The sequence below is a fragment of the Nicotiana sylvestris genome, chromosome 10, assembly GCF_000393655.2.
Source record: "Nicotiana sylvestris chromosome 10, ASM39365v2, whole genome shotgun sequence".
Lineage (NCBI taxonomy): Eukaryota > Viridiplantae > Streptophyta > Magnoliopsida > Solanales > Solanaceae > Nicotiana > Nicotiana sylvestris.
The window spans coordinates 85200035-85218559 of record NC_091066.1 but is presented as its reverse complement, the minus strand read 5'-3'; the positions used below and the strand labels follow the sequence as shown (position 1 = coordinate 85218559).

At 35.3% G+C, this 18525-nt stretch overlaps 1 protein-coding gene across 3 annotated transcripts; it reads right to left on the bottom strand.

Moving 5' to 3' along the window:
• Positions 1 to 8069: 8069 nt before the first annotated feature.
• On the bottom strand, positions 8070 to 16585 carry LOC104221253 (UDP-galactose/UDP-glucose transporter 7). 3 transcript variants are annotated; one of them, XM_070160172.1, is made up of 8 exons: positions 16333 to 16585; positions 15778 to 15896; positions 14589 to 14694; positions 14243 to 14488; positions 9098 to 9208; positions 8838 to 8996; positions 8561 to 8704; positions 8070 to 8413 (listed from the first exon to the last, which is right to left on the bottom strand). In XM_070160172.1, exons 2-8 carry the CDS (start codon positions 15807 to 15809, stop codon positions 8258 to 8260), a joined length of 954 nt encoding a protein of 317 aa, XP_070016273.1. In that variant the 5' UTR covers positions 15810 to 15896; positions 16333 to 16585; the 3' UTR covers positions 8070 to 8257. The 3 variants fall into 3 exon arrangements, with proteins under 3 accessions (XP_070016273.1, XP_009770578.1, XP_009770579.1); XM_009772276.2 differs by having other exon boundaries at positions 16188 to 16420; XM_009772277.2 differs by having other exon boundaries at positions 16163 to 16392.
• Between the last annotated feature and the right edge of the window lie 1940 nt (positions 16586 to 18525).

The window sequence follows — 18525 nt, the reverse complement described above, 5'->3', positions numbered from 1 at the left end:
GAGATGAATCAACGAAGAACTTTGATTGTAAACAAATCTGTCCGAGCCTCGACCAAAGCTCGAACAAATGACGACGAAGACGAAAAGAAGATGAAGCAGCCCGTAGCTACTGCCGCGACGAGCAGTAGCAACACGACGTCGAGACAGCAGCAGCGGCGGCGACAGGCAGCAGCAGCGGCGGCGACAGGCAGCAGCACAGCGCGGACAGCCATGGACGACGACATGGCCGACGTCGAAGCTCGTCCATGGCTGTGTCCGTTTGATTGTTTGGTTGAGATAGAAGCAGCAGCGACGGGGCTTCGAACAACAGAAGGAACAAACAATGGGCTGGTTTACACACAAGCAGAAGCAACTGGTGGCGACGACAGACTGTTTTGCCGGAGAAGATGAAGCTCGACCAAACGACGACGAACTAGAGCAACAATGGTGGACAAAGAAGATGAAGTGCTTGGGCAGAAGCTGTTTGGACGATGAGGGTGTGTCGAAGAAGAAGGTAAAGGGCAGCCATGGATGCTTGGTTGGAGCTTTGGAGGAAGAAGAAGAAGATAGGAGGGGGGGATGGTTTAGATTTTAGGGTTTTCTTCTTTTAGTTTTTGTTTTGTTTTGTAAAATGTAAGACAAAGGGGTTTGGGTCTTTTGGGTTATGGACTGGGTCGACCCAGTTCGAAATGGACTGGGTCGTAGGTAAGTTTGGGCCATTTTTTGGGCCTGTGGCTTGAAATTGAAGAAGATGCCCAATTTTGACTTTCTTTATATTTTTGCTCTCTTTTCTTCTTTTATTTTTCTAAAACTAAATTATAAAAATACTTAAACTATTATTAAGAATTAAATTAAGTTATAAAAGTGCAAATTAACTCCCAATAACAATTAACGCACAATTAAGTAATAATTAAGCATAAAATTGTATATTTGGACATTAAATGCTAAAAATGCAAAAGATGCCTATTTTTGTAATTTTCATTTTTTGTAAACAAATTTAATTAGTAACAATTATAGAATTAAATCCTACATGCAAATGCGACATATTTTTGTATTTTTTTATTAATTTAACAAATAAACAAACACAGACAAATACAAATAATTATCAAAAATATCACAAAATTTCACACCAAGGCAAATCATTTTATTTTGAATTTTTTGGGAGTAATTCTCATATAGGTCAAAAATCACGTGCTTACAATGCCAAATTGCACCTACATGACATGATTATGTAGTGGGTCATGACATGAGACTAAGGAATTTATCCAAAGGTGTTCAAATTTGAATGAAGTGAAAAAAGTTCTCCAACAAAAGGTATTCAATATATATTATATATGCCTCTAAAGCCTAATATTTTACCTATATATATAAAAAAAATTGATAAAGGATAGTCAATTGACCACTATTAGGACAATGTAGCTTCGCACATGCTATCAATAAGTTGTCGATGATGCATGATCACGCCCAGCTATGCCTCTTAAGAGGTCTAGCGGTCGTTACAAATATAATATGGTTTACAAGTTCGGAGTTGAATCCCATAGGTAATTAACTTATTAATCACAACCGCTAGTTTCGCAAGAATTCAAGTAATCAACTTTCAGAAATAAAAAATAATGATTTAACTGTTTTCTAACTAAGAGCAAAGTACTTAAAATGCTGTATTTTATAACTAACAGAGCAAATGTTGTGGACGAGATTGGAAGAGTCTAGAGTTATGATTTTCTCTATTGTCGGAATCCTCCCCGCTACTTTTTTTATAAATTCGCCAAAGTATTCTCTACCAATCGTCAGTACTTTGGGTGTCGTAATTCTCTTCCAAGAAACTACCATAATTTACTAGACTTATTATTCTTCCACACTATGCCAGCTAGCACTAGTTTACCGCTCACTATGATCGCACTTTCGTTATTCCTAATGCCACCTTTAAAACCTCCGTATTGATTCCTCATATACATTGGAAGTGATATTGTTCAACAAATACCTAAATGTATGTGTATCTTTCTCCAAGCAATACATATTAAATAGGCACAGTCAATTGAGAGCTCTTCAATCACCCATAATGAAAACGTAGATCAACAAGTAGAGAAAAATCAAAAGCAAATTATATATTAAACGCAGTAGAAAATCATCCTCCAATAGGTTCCATCAAACTCTATATGATAGAGTTTAGCTAATCATACTTGTATAAACAATCATCAGAATATCCAAAAGCATTAAACTACAGATTAAGGAAGAACAGAGAGAAAACTCTTGTGATTTGTTGCTTTCAAGTGTTCCCGTAGCCTTTTTGCCTCTCCAATAATGTCTTCCTCCTAAAAAAATAGGTTTGGAACCCCTATTATACATGTTAGGGGTATGAATTACCAAGTCCTAGCCAAAATAGGATAGGTTTCCCGTTTCGGCATTTTGAATCGTGCCTTGTGCAAAGATGGGCGACTAACTCTGTGTAGTGTTGTCTTTCGCATTTTGAACTGTGTCTGGCTCAAACATGGAGGCCAAAAACTATACTCCTCTAAATTCTTCCATTTTAACCTCAAATTATGCACAATTCTTCCATATCACCTCTGATAGATTCCTATATAAATAAATACCAAAATTAAGCTCGAGTCACAAATATTCACACTAAAACATGATCGTGGCATAATCCAAGGTAATTTACATACAAAAACATAAATTTTTAGCCTAACATCACCACAACACAATTAAACTCTTGCTTGTCCTCGAGCAACCTAACACTTTGCTGACACAACAACAGCCCACAAGACATCATACAATGGAGGAATATTTAGCAATTCAATGCACTACACCTATGATAATGGTTGATACCAACAATAAGCATGCACTTCTCAACTTTCACATGTCAAAACATGAACAATTCAAAACACTCAAACAACCTACCCATAATCACCCAACATCAAATATTGATTCATTGTCAACAAGCACTCTTGACTTGCACACTCACTCCAACAAGAAAGTTTAATAAATTTACCTATCCGTCGTGGAACCATGTGCCATCACCAAAAAAACAAGAGAGTATGTAGTCCACACATTTAAATCAAAAGTTTTACACATAAGTCAAGAATATTATGAACAAAAATTAACACTTAGATTCTGGAGAATATACTTAGAGTATGTGTTATTGACTTCGTAGGGCAGTGAGATCGATTCTTATCATTGGCCGAGTTTGCTTATAACAACAGTTATCAATCCAGCATCGAGATAGCTCCATTTGAGGCTTTATATGGCTGGTAATGTCGCTCCCCCATCGGTTGGTTTGAGCCCGACGAGTCTAGGTTATATGGTACTGATTTGGAAAAGGATGCCTTAGATAAGGAGAAGTTGATTTAGGGGCAACTTCGCACAACACAATCCAAATGGAAGAGTTACGCGGATAAGAAAGCGTGTGATTTATTATTTATGGTGGGCGAGAAAGTTCTCTTGAAAATCTCGCCGATGAAGGGTATCATGAGGTTCAGAAAGAAGGGCAAGTTGAGTCCGAGGTTTATTGTCCCATTTGAGGTGTTGAAGCAAGTTTGGGATGTTACTTACGAGCTTGCTTTGCCTCCCAGTCTCTCGGGAGTTCATCCAATTTTCCATGTTTCTATGCTCCGGAAGTACTGTACTGACAGGTCGCATGTGTTAGATTACCGCACAGTTTAGCCAAATGAGAGCTTGGGTTATAAGGAGGAGCCAATTGTCACTGTTGCCAGGAAGGTCCGTTATTTGAGGTCTAAGAAGATTGCAATGGTAAAGGTCTAGTGGAGGGGCCAACCAGTCGAAGAGGCGACTTGGGAGACTGAGGAGGACATGTGGAGCAGATATCCACACTTTATTCAGTACTCAGGTATGATTTTAGGACTTTGATCTAAAAAAATATGTTATTTTATTAGAGTCTTTCGTATAAATTCTATTTATATTTAGGGTATTGAATTCCAATCACTTCACGGGTATTTTTTTTATATTGGGTTTATGAGTATTTTTTTTTGTTACAAGACTTTAGGTTAGTAGTCTTTATTTTTATTTTCTGGGTTTATGGGTCTTTATGTTTCTCTTTTTTATGTTTAGAGTACTTCTTCAAGGTTTACGAGTATTTTTTTTAAATAATAAAACAGTCATTCAATTATTTTTCTTATATTTCGAATTTTAATATCAACTAAATTTTTGTTATTAAATCATGATTGGGAGTAAGAACATATATTAGCAATCACAAATGTAGTAAACTCAGTCAATTCCAATTTTTAAAAATTTAAGTATCAAGCTTAACTAACAAAATATTTTAATTTTAAGAATATAAAGAAGGAGAAATGTTGGTGAGATTCAAAAGTAGCAATGGTTGTTAATCCTAAAGTGCTATGTCATAGTAATTTTTTTTTATTACACTGAACATAGAATTTTTATTGGATAAAATTATAATTACAGTTAAATATTTAAAACTTGGGATGAGCTAATATTAAGATTTGTATCAAAAAAAATTCTCTTTAACATTAAGAACAAATAACTAAATCGTACTTAACCAAAAAAGTCTTTGATTTAACTAATTTGCAAAATTCAAGTTATTCTTTTTGAAATTTATCATATAAATCAGTTATAGAAAATCGTATTAAGAACAAAAAATGCAAACGTTAAACAATAAGGATGAACATTAGAAGACAATAAATATTCTAAGTGAGTTGACATTTATTATTTTTCTTTCTTTTGGTATTTATTTAAACAAATAACAACTCCCTATACATTTGGATGTAAGAAGTAACTTATTGTAAAATGTTAGCTTAGATTTTAAAACTTAGCATTTGATAACCTCATTTACATACTCATTTACATGTTTTTCCTGTACAAATATTTTATGATTGACGCTAAGCACACATACAACGCATCGTATACTAAAGTTAGTAATTTTAAAAAAAAATTCTAGTGATGTAAAATTTGTCTAGTAAGCGAAGATTTCATGTTTCTGAAGTTGGCCCCTTGCATATATTTTTACATCCTAAAAAATAGTCAATCTAATTTTCTCTTTTCAACTTCTAAGTCCAAGAGATTACTTTAGTTCGTCCATTTCTTTCTGTTGACTAGCTAGCGAGGGGCATAAAAAAGTGTGTATAGGATTTACTTGACCCCATAGCGTGTTTGATTGTTCGCCCTTCTCCCATTAAACTGACGAGTTTCGTCGTTATTTGATAAATGAACTTTAGCCCTAACTCAACGTCAAAAAATTATAGAATTGACTATCACCTCTCCTTGTAAATAATGCGTATTCAAGCACTTATTTATCTGATACATGTGACTTTCGCAAAGTAAGGAAAATCGCTGTGATATATATCATCATGTAACATCCATAGGTAAGTCGATTGAATAATTATCTCATCATACATAATTGAAGATATCTCTGTAATTTAACAAATTGGGCAACTTATCACTTCCTACATTGTATTTTCATCATGCCTTTTAAGATAGAAAGCCACCAATTTATAATGGAAGCATTCGAAGATGGAGAAGTAGTCGTTAGCTTTCTGATATACTTTTTGGACCAAGTTGCAATAGACTAAACTCTCTAATTTTTTATTTTTTGAGAGCTAAAGTCGTCGAGATAGCACTGATCAAAAATCAATCTAAAAAATTAAATGACGGATAAAAAGACTATTGGAAAGCATATCATTTATACAAAGTATGTCGAGCCAATTGCCAATATGTTGGGAAAAAATTATAGAGAAAATAACAAAAAAATCTTCAAAAGATAAAAATAAGGCTTGCTGGCATCCAATAATCAATACTATAAGTTGTCATCACTGGTTTTTGCTTTTTCCCTTTTTATGCTCTGCACTCCTTTTTACCCACTAGGGAAATCTTCCTAGGATCATTGACTAAACAAGATAATACACGAGAGAATATAAAAATGTAAGTCACTCTAAAATTATATCTGTATAATTTAAATAACTAGTTTGAATCATGGAATATGCTGTTAACATTTGTTTTAGGATAGACTATTTATATCACAACCTCTTGAATACGATCATTTCATACATAAATGCATAATACCTCGTATATTGAATTATCTTCTTTTTTAAGTCACCTCTTGTATTTATAATAGGTATCAAAGGTAATATATTAGGTATCGATTAAGAGAATAAAATCTTTAAACGATTGACTTCTTTTCTTTGTATTTCTCCAATTAAAAACAAATTCACGAAGCTACATTGACATTTGTTAAATAAAGCAGGTTTAAAGCTGACTCCAAGTGGAAACCACATGGAAACGTATAGCTTTTTGCCTACTAGTTGACTACTTGACTGGCTTTTGTCAACCGGCTATAGCCGGTAACAGCTTCTCCTAACTTCTTGACCGTCGGATTACAAGAGATGAGATTTAACGGTGGAGATTCTGAGATTCACCAATACGAGTTGACCTTGACTTTATTTATTTGTAGAGTAATCAACCATCTCGGCTGTTGCGCCACTAATATTCTGCAATATTATGTAGTACAGTCAAACGTCCATGTAACAGCATCGTTTGTTCCGAATATTTTTGAATGTCATAGTAAAATGCTATTATAGAGAACATATATTATAACATAACATTAAAATTGGTTCCGGAAAAACTTGACTTTTATAATGAAGTGTTGTTATAGAGAGGTCTGACCAGTGGCGAAGTTAGAAATTTCCGTAAGGGTCTTCAAATCTTAAAAAAGTGGAAAAAGTTTTCGACAAATGGTATTCAGTATGTGTTATGTATTTTTAAAATATAATATTTTATACACATACACAGTGTAATTTTTCGACGAAGGGTGGTCAATTGATCAACCTTATGACCATGTGGCTTCGACCATAGGTCTGACTGTATATGTTTATTATTATGATAGTGGTTCGTGTACCAACACAATTTATAGGGTAACTGTCCGTCAAAGTTCAAACAAATAAAAAAAATCACTTAGTACAAAAATTTGAATTCTGATCTCTTATATATAGTTTTCACGTGAAAATATGAATCGAAAATTTTGATTTATGTGTAAAAAAAGGTCAATGGAACGGAGCTTTGACATGACCAACTTTGTTTGAAGTGACTAACGTTAGAACATAGAATGAGTCTATGATTATGACTAGGTCCATAAATCTTTTGACAAACAACAATGCCAAATGTAATACAATATGTTGGAAAACGATCTTTTCCTACGCGTATATAGTGAGTGATTGTCAAGTCTTTATGGTCACCTTAGAACAAAAAGTCTTTGGTCATTTTCAATAGAGTTAGGACAATCTTTTCCTAATTTCATGTATTGTTCAACACGAATAGAGTATGACTATTCTACTACTTAGATAGCTAGTGACAATCGGGTGCTTTTTCATTTTCTTAATTTTTCTTCCCTTAATCTCCCCTTAATCATTTTGTCAAATTCTCCATTCTTTAACATATTCTATAGGATAATAATTTTGTGGCCTCAACGAGATAAATTACAAAGTACGTAATATGGCTATTTAATAAAAAAAGAAATTACCAATTTAAACTAATAATCTAAATTCTAATATGAATTTACGGTCTTGAATTGGTACAAGGTAAAAGATGCCTTGTACCAAAAGTTAGGGATAAGAGAGGGTGATAATAGTCTGTGAGTAGAATTATTCAAGCTTATTCCATGTGCTAAATAAATGAATTTGAGTGAAAAATGACATTAAACAGAAGAGTCGTAATTTTATTTTCTTGTAATTTAATTATGTCAACTACTGATTTTTGTAAATGGTTTGAGATAAATTATTGTATGTCATATCCTAGTCCAAATAGACTTTATAAATGATGGTATATCTATGTTACTTTGATGTTTTCGTCCATATGTTTTGTCTTAAAAAAATAAAGCAAGTGATTTCTGTAGTTACTCAGGAAACATGAACCCAACCGTAAAATGCCCCAAAACATTCTCTTCTCCATTTCCTATTTTCTTTTGCTAAATATTGCCATTTCTTCACAAACCAAAAATGATAACAAGAACCCAAACCATTAAACTTCCGGAGAAGAAGAGTCCGGTCACAATTAAACCCCTTCTTGGAAACAAAGGAAATATTTGATCCAATTCTAATACTGGGCAGGATTCGCTAGTCGCGACATAAGCCAACAGCAGTATGAATGAACACAAAAGATTACAATGTTTAGGTGTGACAGCAAGTCCATGGTCAAGATAATATTAATTGAATAACACGTGCTTTACTACCTTGAAAAACCCAATGCTGAATTCAACTGTAGTTTTCTGTTCTCATATTGTAAAAAAAAAAAAAAATTGAACTCTCTGGAAGCTTTATTTACGATGACTTTCAATAATCTTGGGCAACTTGCTCTTCTTCTGTTGATATTTGGCAAATGAATACCACACACCACCGGCTGTGTTGACCACCAAACCAGTGACATTCAAAGCATGTACTTCTACACCTCCCAACATGACAAACCCAAGTGTCTGAATAGGGAAACACTATTAGTGCTTATAATGAACCAAGGAAAATTTTGAAGTGAAAAATAAGAGATATCAACGAAACAATTTGCCAGCAACTTTACTTTCTGTCTTGAAGAAATAAAAGAAAACTTGAGGCTGTAGACAACATACCGTAGATCCAACTCCCTTGAGGACTCCAACAATCGTGGTAGTTAAAGCTGAGTTAACGATGGTACACAGGAACATAGTGTAGTTCAAGACAATGCCCATCACCAACGAAAGAATAAGAATTGCAAGAAATGATATTGAACTACTCTGTTCATGGGGGAAAAACCAGTTTTAGAACCAAAATAAGCATTCAGAAACAATAAAAATAGACAGTAACCTAGAGTTGCAATCTAAATCCTGGTCTCCGATTGTTCATTCTGAATATAGCAAAGAACCTAACCTTTTCAAATAAAATAGATAAAGAATTTGGAAATTCTCCTGTGGCTATGATAAGGAATAACAGAAATGGCAAAGACAAAAAGCTGTTGTAAAACATGATCTCAATTGATGAAAGCCCATCCTCTGCTCCTGATTTCTCCACTAACACAAGGTACATGGTCTGAAAAAGAAACAAGGGCATGTAACTAAGACGTATTTAATCTCAAATAAGTGAGATGATACATGCAACAAAATCACTAAATGATAAAAACAAGGCGAGACCTGGAAGAAAACAGAAATAAAGGCCAAACTGTATCCAAAAAGATCAAAGGAAAAATCTCCAAGCGCCGCAATAAGAACTCCAGTAGCAGTAAGTATAACAGAAAGTGTTACCTGAAATAAGAGAGAAAGTCCTATTACAGTAGGGTTATAAATAGAAATATAAAAAAATAGAGGTGGTGACACTTAGTAAATTGGTCAGCAAAATCTTGATGGGTGATTAATTGGTAGGCCATCATGGTCAGTAGATGGAAATTCTCTTCTACAGATGCCAAATTGGTATATCAGTAAAAAGGAAAATTTTCACATGTTTCATGTATCAGTTCTTTGAATTAATTGAAGGTAATGCTCGAGCTTTGATTTCATCATCAACAACAACAAACCCAGTGTAATCCCACATGTGAGACTCGAGTTTTGAATTAAAGAATACATACATTAAAAAAAAAAAAAGCCTCACTCTACAAACAAAAATAGGAAATAAACTAGTCCCAACAACTAGAAAGTAGAAAAGAAGAGAATATGCCATTACAAACGACATCATCAGCGTCAGGTATACAAAGTCTAAGAAGAGCAAGTAAGGGTGTTGGCATGTCAAAACGGAAAAAACAGTGGCCCCACCGGAACCAACAAGGGCGGAGGTAGGGTATTCTTTACGGGTTCGACCGAACCCTGTAGCTTTTGTGTGGACCCTGTATGTATATTAGAAAATTTATTAAATTTGTATTTATATATAATCGAGAACCCAGTAACTAAAACCTACTGTGGGTTCGGTGTCAAGTTCAAAACCCACCAACTTTAAATCTTAGCTCTACCTCTGGTAATCAATGTAATGGGCCCTCAAAGTGCAAGAATATTTCCAAGTTCAAAAAGGAGAAAAGGAAAACAAATGACAATAATCCTAGTCCCAAGAAGCTATACCTCAATAGCGATGCTCTTTGGTACCAAATTTTTTCTTAATTTACAACAACAACATACCCAGTCTTATCCCACACCGTATGGTCTGGGGAGGGTAGTGTGTATGCAGACCTTACCCTTACCTTGTGAGGATAGAGAGGTTGTTTCCAATAGACCTTCGGCTCAGGAAAACACAAGCACCACATTAATAAAAATACAGACAAGAAGGGACAGTACCAAAAGCTATATAAAAGCAGAATAAAAACAACAAGGTAATAAAGTAATCCACAATGAAAGAAAACAACAGTTAGTCATAAAAATCTACTGCCCACAGAAAGCGAGATTGTGTGTCAATACTACTGTTATGAACACTCTAGACTACCTACTCTACTACCCTAATTCTCGATCTTCATACCTTCCTATCAAGGGTCATGTCCTCGGTCAGCTGAAACTGCGCCATGTCTTGCCTAATCACCTCTCCCCACCTTTTCTTTGGTCTACCTCTACCTCTACCTCTCCGTAGGCCCCCTCCAATGTCAACCTCTCACACCTCCTCACCGGGGCGTCTGTGTTCCTCCTCCTCACATGACCAAACCACTTAAGCCGCGTTTCCCGCATCTTGTCCTCAATAGGAGCCACACCCACCTTGTCGCGAATAACCTCATTTCTGATCCTATCTAACCTGGTGTGCCCGCACATCCATCTCAACATCCTCATCTCTTCTACCTTCATCTTCTGGACATGAGCGATCTTGACTGGCCAACACTCAGCCCCATACAACAACGTTGGTCATACCACCACTCTGTAGAACTTACCCTTAAGTTTCGTTGGCACCTTCTTGTCACATAAAACACCGAAAGCGAGTCTCCATTTCATCCATCCCGCCCCAATCTCCCCATCCCCCTGAATAATAGACCCAAGGTACTTAAAACTCCCTCTCCTAGGGATGACTTGCGAGTCCAGCCTCACTTCCTCTTCCCTCCTTGAGTCTCGCCACTGAACTTACACTCTAATTATTCTGCCTTGGTCCTGCTCAACTTAAAACTTTTAGATTCCAGGTCTGCCTCCATACCTCTAATTGCGCGTTCACACCGTCTGGCGTCTCGTCAATCAATACAATATCATCTGCAAATAGTATGCACCACAGCACCTCCCTTGAATGTGGCGCGTCAGTACGTCCATCACCAGAGCAAACAAAAAAGGGCCGAGTGTCAACCCCTGATGCAACCTCATCATAACCGGGAAATGGTCCGAGTCCCCACCCATCGTCCTCACTCGGGTCTTTACTCCATCACACGTCTTTAATCAGCCTAACATAGGCAACAAGTACACCTCTAGCATCCAAACATCTCCACAAAACCTCCCTCGGAACTTTATCGTACACCTTTTGGCACTGTATTTTTTTAATCAACGTACCCGAATTTTAAGAGAGTGAAGTTTACCAAAAAAATTCACAAGGAGAAGCATCAAACTTCTCTTCTAAATTCTTTGGTCTGTGCAAAGAAGTTTCTAAAACCTCCTCAAGAAGAAACTCTTGGAACGGTATATTATACAAAATGGTAACATGTATCTAAAGTTATTAGGTTCTGGTCACTGTTGAAAGTATTGTTGCATTCCGACGCAAAGGTATCATGCAGGAAAATAGCTTCTTCAAGATCTAAAATCGTAATTTTTAGATATGACAGGCGGTAACGTTAACCCAAGCTAAGGATTATTTCCTACCTAATCCATTGTATTTCCTTGTTTCAATAGCCAATGAATTTGTTAAATGTGTGATACAACTTATCCAAATTCAGAACCTTCCTTGTGGTAGCTGGACCTAAGCGCTATTCTCCCTTCTTTACTCGTATCTGGTTCTTCACTTTTGTCTATTTTAAAGAAGCTAAAGCCACATTGATTCACAACAGTAGCTCCAATCACTCACAATTAACAAGATATTTTAGCTAATATATACCCCTTCTTATGCCAAGTGCAGTAGTGTCCTACCCCAATATCGGGCCCTCTTGTTGTAACACGAGCGTCCACTTTACCCCACTCTAAACATTTATTGCAGAGAAGCAACTGTCATGGCCAATGGACAGGAGTACAAGTATGGCACCTTTACATTTTTTTATAATGTACTACCTCCGTTCCAGTTTATGTGAACCTATTTCTTTTTTGGTCCATTCCAAAAATAATGACCATTTTCTAAATTTGGAAACAATTTAGCTTAAACTTCCAATTCTACTCTTAATGAGAAGCTTTTATAACCACACAAATACTTTGGGTCCCTTTTTGACTTGTTTAGGACCACAAATTTTAAAAGTCTTCATTTTTTCTTAAACTCTGCGCCCAGTCAAACAGGTTCACATAAATTAGAACGGAGGGAGTAATAAATTAGTTATTGTAATGGCAATTTGATAATTATAATACTAAATTAATATATGTATAGTAATTTTAAATTTACATAAACTATGCGCTTCATTTCTCACTTTTCGCCTCAAGTCCCATAGACCTTGTCCCTTTTTGAACTTTTTGCTTTTAAAAACACTTGCTTAGTTATGATAGTGGCTTGTTGAACAGACCTGCCATGTCATCAATCATAACTAATCCCTGTCTTCTCTAATGGGGATTTTGATCCCAGCTAACTATATAGCATAAGTGTGGAGGCCGGGTTTAAGCAAGTTTTGTTGGAAAGGCTCCAAGTACGCCCTCTTGGCCATCCACAACATAGGCTGATTTACAGATTTTGTATTTAATGCAATTCATATTTAGGACCCTTCAACTTCTGTTAAAGCCTATTTAGGACCCTATTTCACTAAGACTAGAAAGAGTTACTCCCTCCGTTTCAATTTAGATGAGGTAGTTTGACTCGGCACGGAGTTTAAGAAAAAAGAACACTTTTGAAACTTGTGGTCTTAAAAGCTTAGGGGGTAAAATCTTTGTGGGGCCATGATATTTGTGTGGTTATAAAAGCTTCTCATTAAGGCTAAAACGAAGAGTTTAAAATTTAATTATTTCCAAATTTAAAAATGTGTCATTTATTTTGGAACAGACTAAAAAGGAAAGTACCTCATCTAATTTGAAACGGAAGGAGCAACTCTTTTGCCAGCTATGTCTGTGACTACTTTGTCAGAGACCAGAGACACAATAAGTTCCCTGTATCTCTTAAGAGGAAGGGGTAGAAGAAGTGCACTAGCAAGCTAGCGAACACGTTCGGCTCTAAGCTAAATAGTTTTACCCTGTAAACAGTGAGAAAATGAATTAGGTAGACTGCGTTAGGCACTTAGAGATGCTCGTGATTCGAATACATCAGATTCGAGGTTAACAATAGCGGTTTAAGCGAGATTAGATAAGGGTTTAATGATTTATGTTAGCATAAGGGGACCCATAGTCCTAGGCTTTTCTCAAACTGATACTTCGCCAGGCTAATCTTTTAACTGTGTTTCGCTATATGCATTAGCTAATTGTTTCGGTTAATAGACTAGTCAATTGTAAGTATAAAGCCAACACAATTGTTTGGCCTAGTCTCACTAACAAGGGACCTAATAATTAATTCATATCTTCCCTACTCCATGTGGGCACGACCAGACTTTTTAGCATGGTATCTTACAAACGGCTTATCTTTTTAAAAGGTAATTTGGGTGATATCAACTACATAGTAGACTAAAGGAATAATGTTACCTCTATGTGATTTTCACTTGCTTCAAAATTCACCAAAGCCACAAACTTTTCATATCAACCTTCCACTCAGTTTCCTCACATGGAGAAAAGAAACCAAAAGGCATAAAACAAAAGAAGATGAAGGAAAACTAAAATGCAGAATCATAATATTGTTGTTTACAATATGTATTAGTAACATTTAATTCTCTAATTTATAGTGACAAGTACACAAATTTCTGTGTAGAATTCATGGAAAAACAAAAACAAAAGTAACTACGCAATTAGAGAGTCTATGAATTTCAGTATACTGCCAACTGCCAAGGCATATACTAGCTAATTATTTAAGCAAATCCTAACCTTAAGTTTCCACACTACCGGAGCGCAACTTTTATCAATTCCAAATAAAATACAGTATGTTACAGTATACGCATAGGCCAAAAGACATATAACAGCATCAAAAGAATTGCAGATCTATTATGGCGACATGCAATGTGAGAGCACTTAAAAATGAAGATACTCATACACTATTAGTAGAGAAAACAGTAAAACTTGGCTGCACCAAACCAAGAAGTAACCTCCGATGATTATACCCAGGATATCTTGATCACTAACCTGAGTTGTAGGTTTAGCCTTTCCGGTAAAGAATCCAGCTACTAGTACAGCAAGTGGTGTAAGCCTTTTGATGGCAATATACATAGGAATATTCACTCCTTTCAAGCTTGCTAAAGCAAAACCCACATTTGCATTGTAGAACAACGAAACTGGGAAAAGTTTCTTCGCAGTCTCTGCATTCAATCCTCTGGCCCTTGTGTATCCCATGACTCTACCGAAGTGTATGAGCAAAGCTGTTGCTAATTGCTAATAACAGTGTAGAAAAAAGAAGGTAAGAAGAAAAGAAACACAAGTCAATACTTACTGTTGTGTGTATTCAGCATACTGATAAGTCATGCAATTGTACCTGGACTGTGAGAAGAGTCATAGAGTGTGCATATTGCATGATCACTGCCTTGTTGATGAAAACCATAGCCATTGATGCAATGCCATAGGATAACGCAGAAAATAAACTACAATTTAAAGCATGCATTCTGTTAGTCAATAAAGTCCTAGAGGACATATACAATGATATAACTTTGAACAGACAAGAGAAGGTTGATCTTGTATATGAGACACTCTACCTCCAACTAAGAGGTTCCGGGTTCAACTGTCAAGTCATGAAAGAAAGAGAGGAAAATGCCACTGTTGGCCTATCGGAAGGAGAGGTTTGAAGCGGCATTTATCATATAAAAATGATAATAACTTCGAACAACATGATCATTATATACTTCTAAGTTTTAACACCAAATGTACCATATTCGTTCTAAGTTCGCGAAGTGTAGAATGGGACTACTCTTAATTCCCCGACCACTTAGTTTTCATAATATATTTTGCTTTCTAAAAGGAAGCAAGGACATGTTTGCCTCCATATAAATACTCTCATTTCACTAGGCTTTCACTTAATAAAGCTCTACGAGCCTATCATGCATTTTTGTTGGCGGGTTGAAAGATGACTCTCTCAAAACCCCAAGCTTTGGGAATAGTGGTAGAGTGGAGAAGAAATGAGTCACTCAATGAACTAAAATAAACAATATTCCATTCTTTTCTTAGTTTTTTCAGAAACTTAAATAGGTCTATGAAACATTTGCCGTATTCTCTAGTCCTCAAGAAGTGCTGCTTACTTCAACAGAAGTGCTTCTTTATCAGAGGGGGGCCTGCTGACCTAGTGCATTAGTTATGGGTCCGTCCAAACCCAGTAGTTTTGGTTCATGGTCTTCAGATCCTACCCTATATGTTTGTTTAAAAGATCAATAAAATAGTATAAAAAATAGATTCCGAGTCTGATAAATAAAAATGGGTTGTGAATAGAATCTGGAACTCGAACCCACAAAGTTCAAATTCTGGATCCGCCTCTGTGGTTAATCAGCCTCTAAATTTCAGTGAAGCTAAAGATTCAACTAGGAGATAAAGACGTATTGACAATGGAATTTTTAGAGAAACCATAATTTACTTGCATGCAAGAAACTGAAAATCAGAAAAATGTTCACAAAGCCAAACTAATACATTTCATTCAGCTCATTTAGTGAGAAAATTGGAATTGAAAGTAAATGTACCTCAAATAAGGACTTGTATCCATAATTTCCATGTTGTCCCACAAACAAAAAGGAAATTCTTAGAACCTTAAATACAGCCTTGAACCTACTTCATTAGTAGTCCTTTATTAAAAATAATCCTGCAATTAAAGCAAGAAATTAAAAAAGAAAACATCCATATTGTGATCAAAAGCGAAAAAGTATAACATGCACTCCAAATCTGAAAACTAACAATCTCCTGATTTCAATACCAATGCATGAGATTTCTTAATTTGATCTCAAAGATAGCTATATTAATTCAAGATTAAATCTTTTGCTAAAAAAGTAATAGAAATTCCTGTAATTGAAGCAGCAAATTAAAAAAAAAAGACCCAGATAAAGATAAAACACAAAGCACAATACCCACTTTCCCAAATAGCAAATCAAATAACCTGCTTTTTGTTTCTTGTTTGAATTACAAGTCTTGAAATGTAAAAAAGCTAAAATTCTTGTGATTACATATTATGTAGTGAAATTTGTGTGAAGTATATAGGAATTGGGAAATGGGTTTTGTTGGATCAAGAGAACGGGAAATACACGTTGAAGGGCAACAGTGTGGAGTGTGGAGAGTGTGAAAGTGGAAGCAACTTGGAATTTGGCGTGGAAAGGGCAAAAATGGATCTTTTCTTTTTCCTCCATGAAAAAATGTGTAGTAATATTTTATTTTTTTTGGTTCAATGTGTGGGTAGGTGGGTAAGATGGGCATGACCATAGGCCATTTTCATCGCCGACGCGAAGGTAAAAAAAGAAATGTGCCGGAATTTGCGTTGAGGGGATTGGCTTCTTACGCGCCTGTTTACCCTTCTTTCCCACATTTATCTTGCAACTAGGTCATTAAAAAAAAATATATATATATATATATATATATATATATAATTTATTTGTAAAAAATAAATAAAATAAAAAATTCTAAGTATTTTTAATGACACTGTGGTTGCAATTTTCATACCTTCAACACTATACATATTACAAATTTGTCATGGAAGAATACAATAGTACCCACATCTATAAAGGGATTAATCTGTGTATGAAGATATGTATTTCTTAATCAATCTTAAAAAGTTGAAGAAGTTTAAGAAATATGTGTGTTTTAATAGAATAATAAATGTCTTTATTTAATATATGCATATCTATAGACAATAAATTTGCGTCGAGAAAATAAAATCAAGACCGAAAAATATCGCAACAATCGTAGTATTTGATTTCGAATATTTGAGTGTTACAATCTCTATGAATCCTCTGATTCTTCTTTTAAACAATAAATAAATTCAAGGGCCTTTGAGCTTGATCTTGAATATGTAGTTGTTGCCACGAACGATGATCTTGTTCTTGTGCTTGAGCTTGATTGCTTGGACTTGAATTCGATTTGACCTTCATTCTTGAGCTTGAACTTGATTGCTTGAAGCTTGAATCTTGTGGAGGAATTTACAGCATTTGATCCACGAGCTCTTTCTTGCTTCTTGTTATAACTTCTGGTGTCTTTTCTGAGTTATGAAGACCACTATTTATAATTTTGGAAGAGATGAGTTGTGACAAGAACAAACTCTTTCCGACCAATCAAATTGAAATGTGACATGGCTATATTTGATTGGCCAGAACATGTCACTTGCACATGTGGCGCGGTTTCATTGGCCTTCTAATGTGACTTGACATGCCTTATCATTTTGACACGTGGCATGATCCTATTGGCTCTTCTGTTTGACTTGGCGCCACGTCATTTGACACGTGGTACCAAATTGGGCCTCTAGGAAGATAGCATCTTTGGCCTAATGAAGTGGGCTAATCACTTTAGCCAATTAAATGGGCTAGCCCAATGGATTAAGAATTATTTATCTAATCCGTATATATTGGGCTTATATAATTAATTCAATTATATTGACCCGTAATATTTATTTGGACCAATATATTTTGAATTTAAAATATGATCCAAATGATTTTATGGATTCAATCCGATAAAATTTAAGCCTACAAATGCCCCATATTTTAAGACTTCTTTGAGGTGTAAATAATTTTGGCAAACCTCAATACCAGGCTTGAAGTACGACTTAATTTAGACATATATCCTTCAGATGGTAGCTTAAATAAGAAACATCAATTTTCACATAATTGAATTATCTCAAAGCTTCAGAATTACTAGACAATGCAATAACGAATATTGCATTCCAGACATACTATTTTCTTAATCAAACAACTCATATACCACAAACCTCTCAATTAATAACCAGCCATGAATACTCCTACACAACAGCTTGATTATAACAACGGTATTAATGAACCACCCGACATTGGCACTATGCAAATAGATGATAAAAACCAAATCATCCTTCCACATCTTTTCTTCAAACATTAATCTCTAATAATACAACCAACAACCACTCTCCATATCCAGCAGTGTCTTAATCACACTTTTGACCTAGCAGATGAAAGCCTTTCTAGCAACCAAGATGAAAATATCTTTATCCCTATCACTTCTGAAGATAAATGCCGCTTATATCTGCCATGACAATACTCAGTAATAGTTAAGGTATTTAGCAGGAAAATAACACATCAACTACTCCACACTAAGCTGCTTGTATTACGGAAAATAATACATCAACTACTCCACACTAAGTTGTTTGTATTATGGAATCCAACTGAGGATCTACCTCTAATAGATTTGGGCTCTGATTTTTTCCTCATCAAATTTCAAAAAGAATAAAATATGCTTAAAGCACTGCATGGAGATCCATG

What these genes read in the sequence shown, in the direction of transcription:
- LOC104221253 (XM_070160172.1), bottom strand. Translation starts at nt 15,809, where the DNA reads ATGGAAATTATGGATACAAGTCCTTATTTGAG. An exon ending in TGACTCTTCTCACAGTCCAG is followed by an intron (nt 14,489 to 14,588) that starts GTACAATTGCAT and finishes CACTGTTATTAG; the next exon opens with CAATTAGCAACAGCTTTGCT. An exon ending in TATCTATTTTATTTGAAAAG is followed by an intron (nt 8,705 to 8,837) that starts GTTAGGTTCTTT and finishes CCCCATGAACAG; the next exon opens with AGTAGTTCAATATCATTTCT.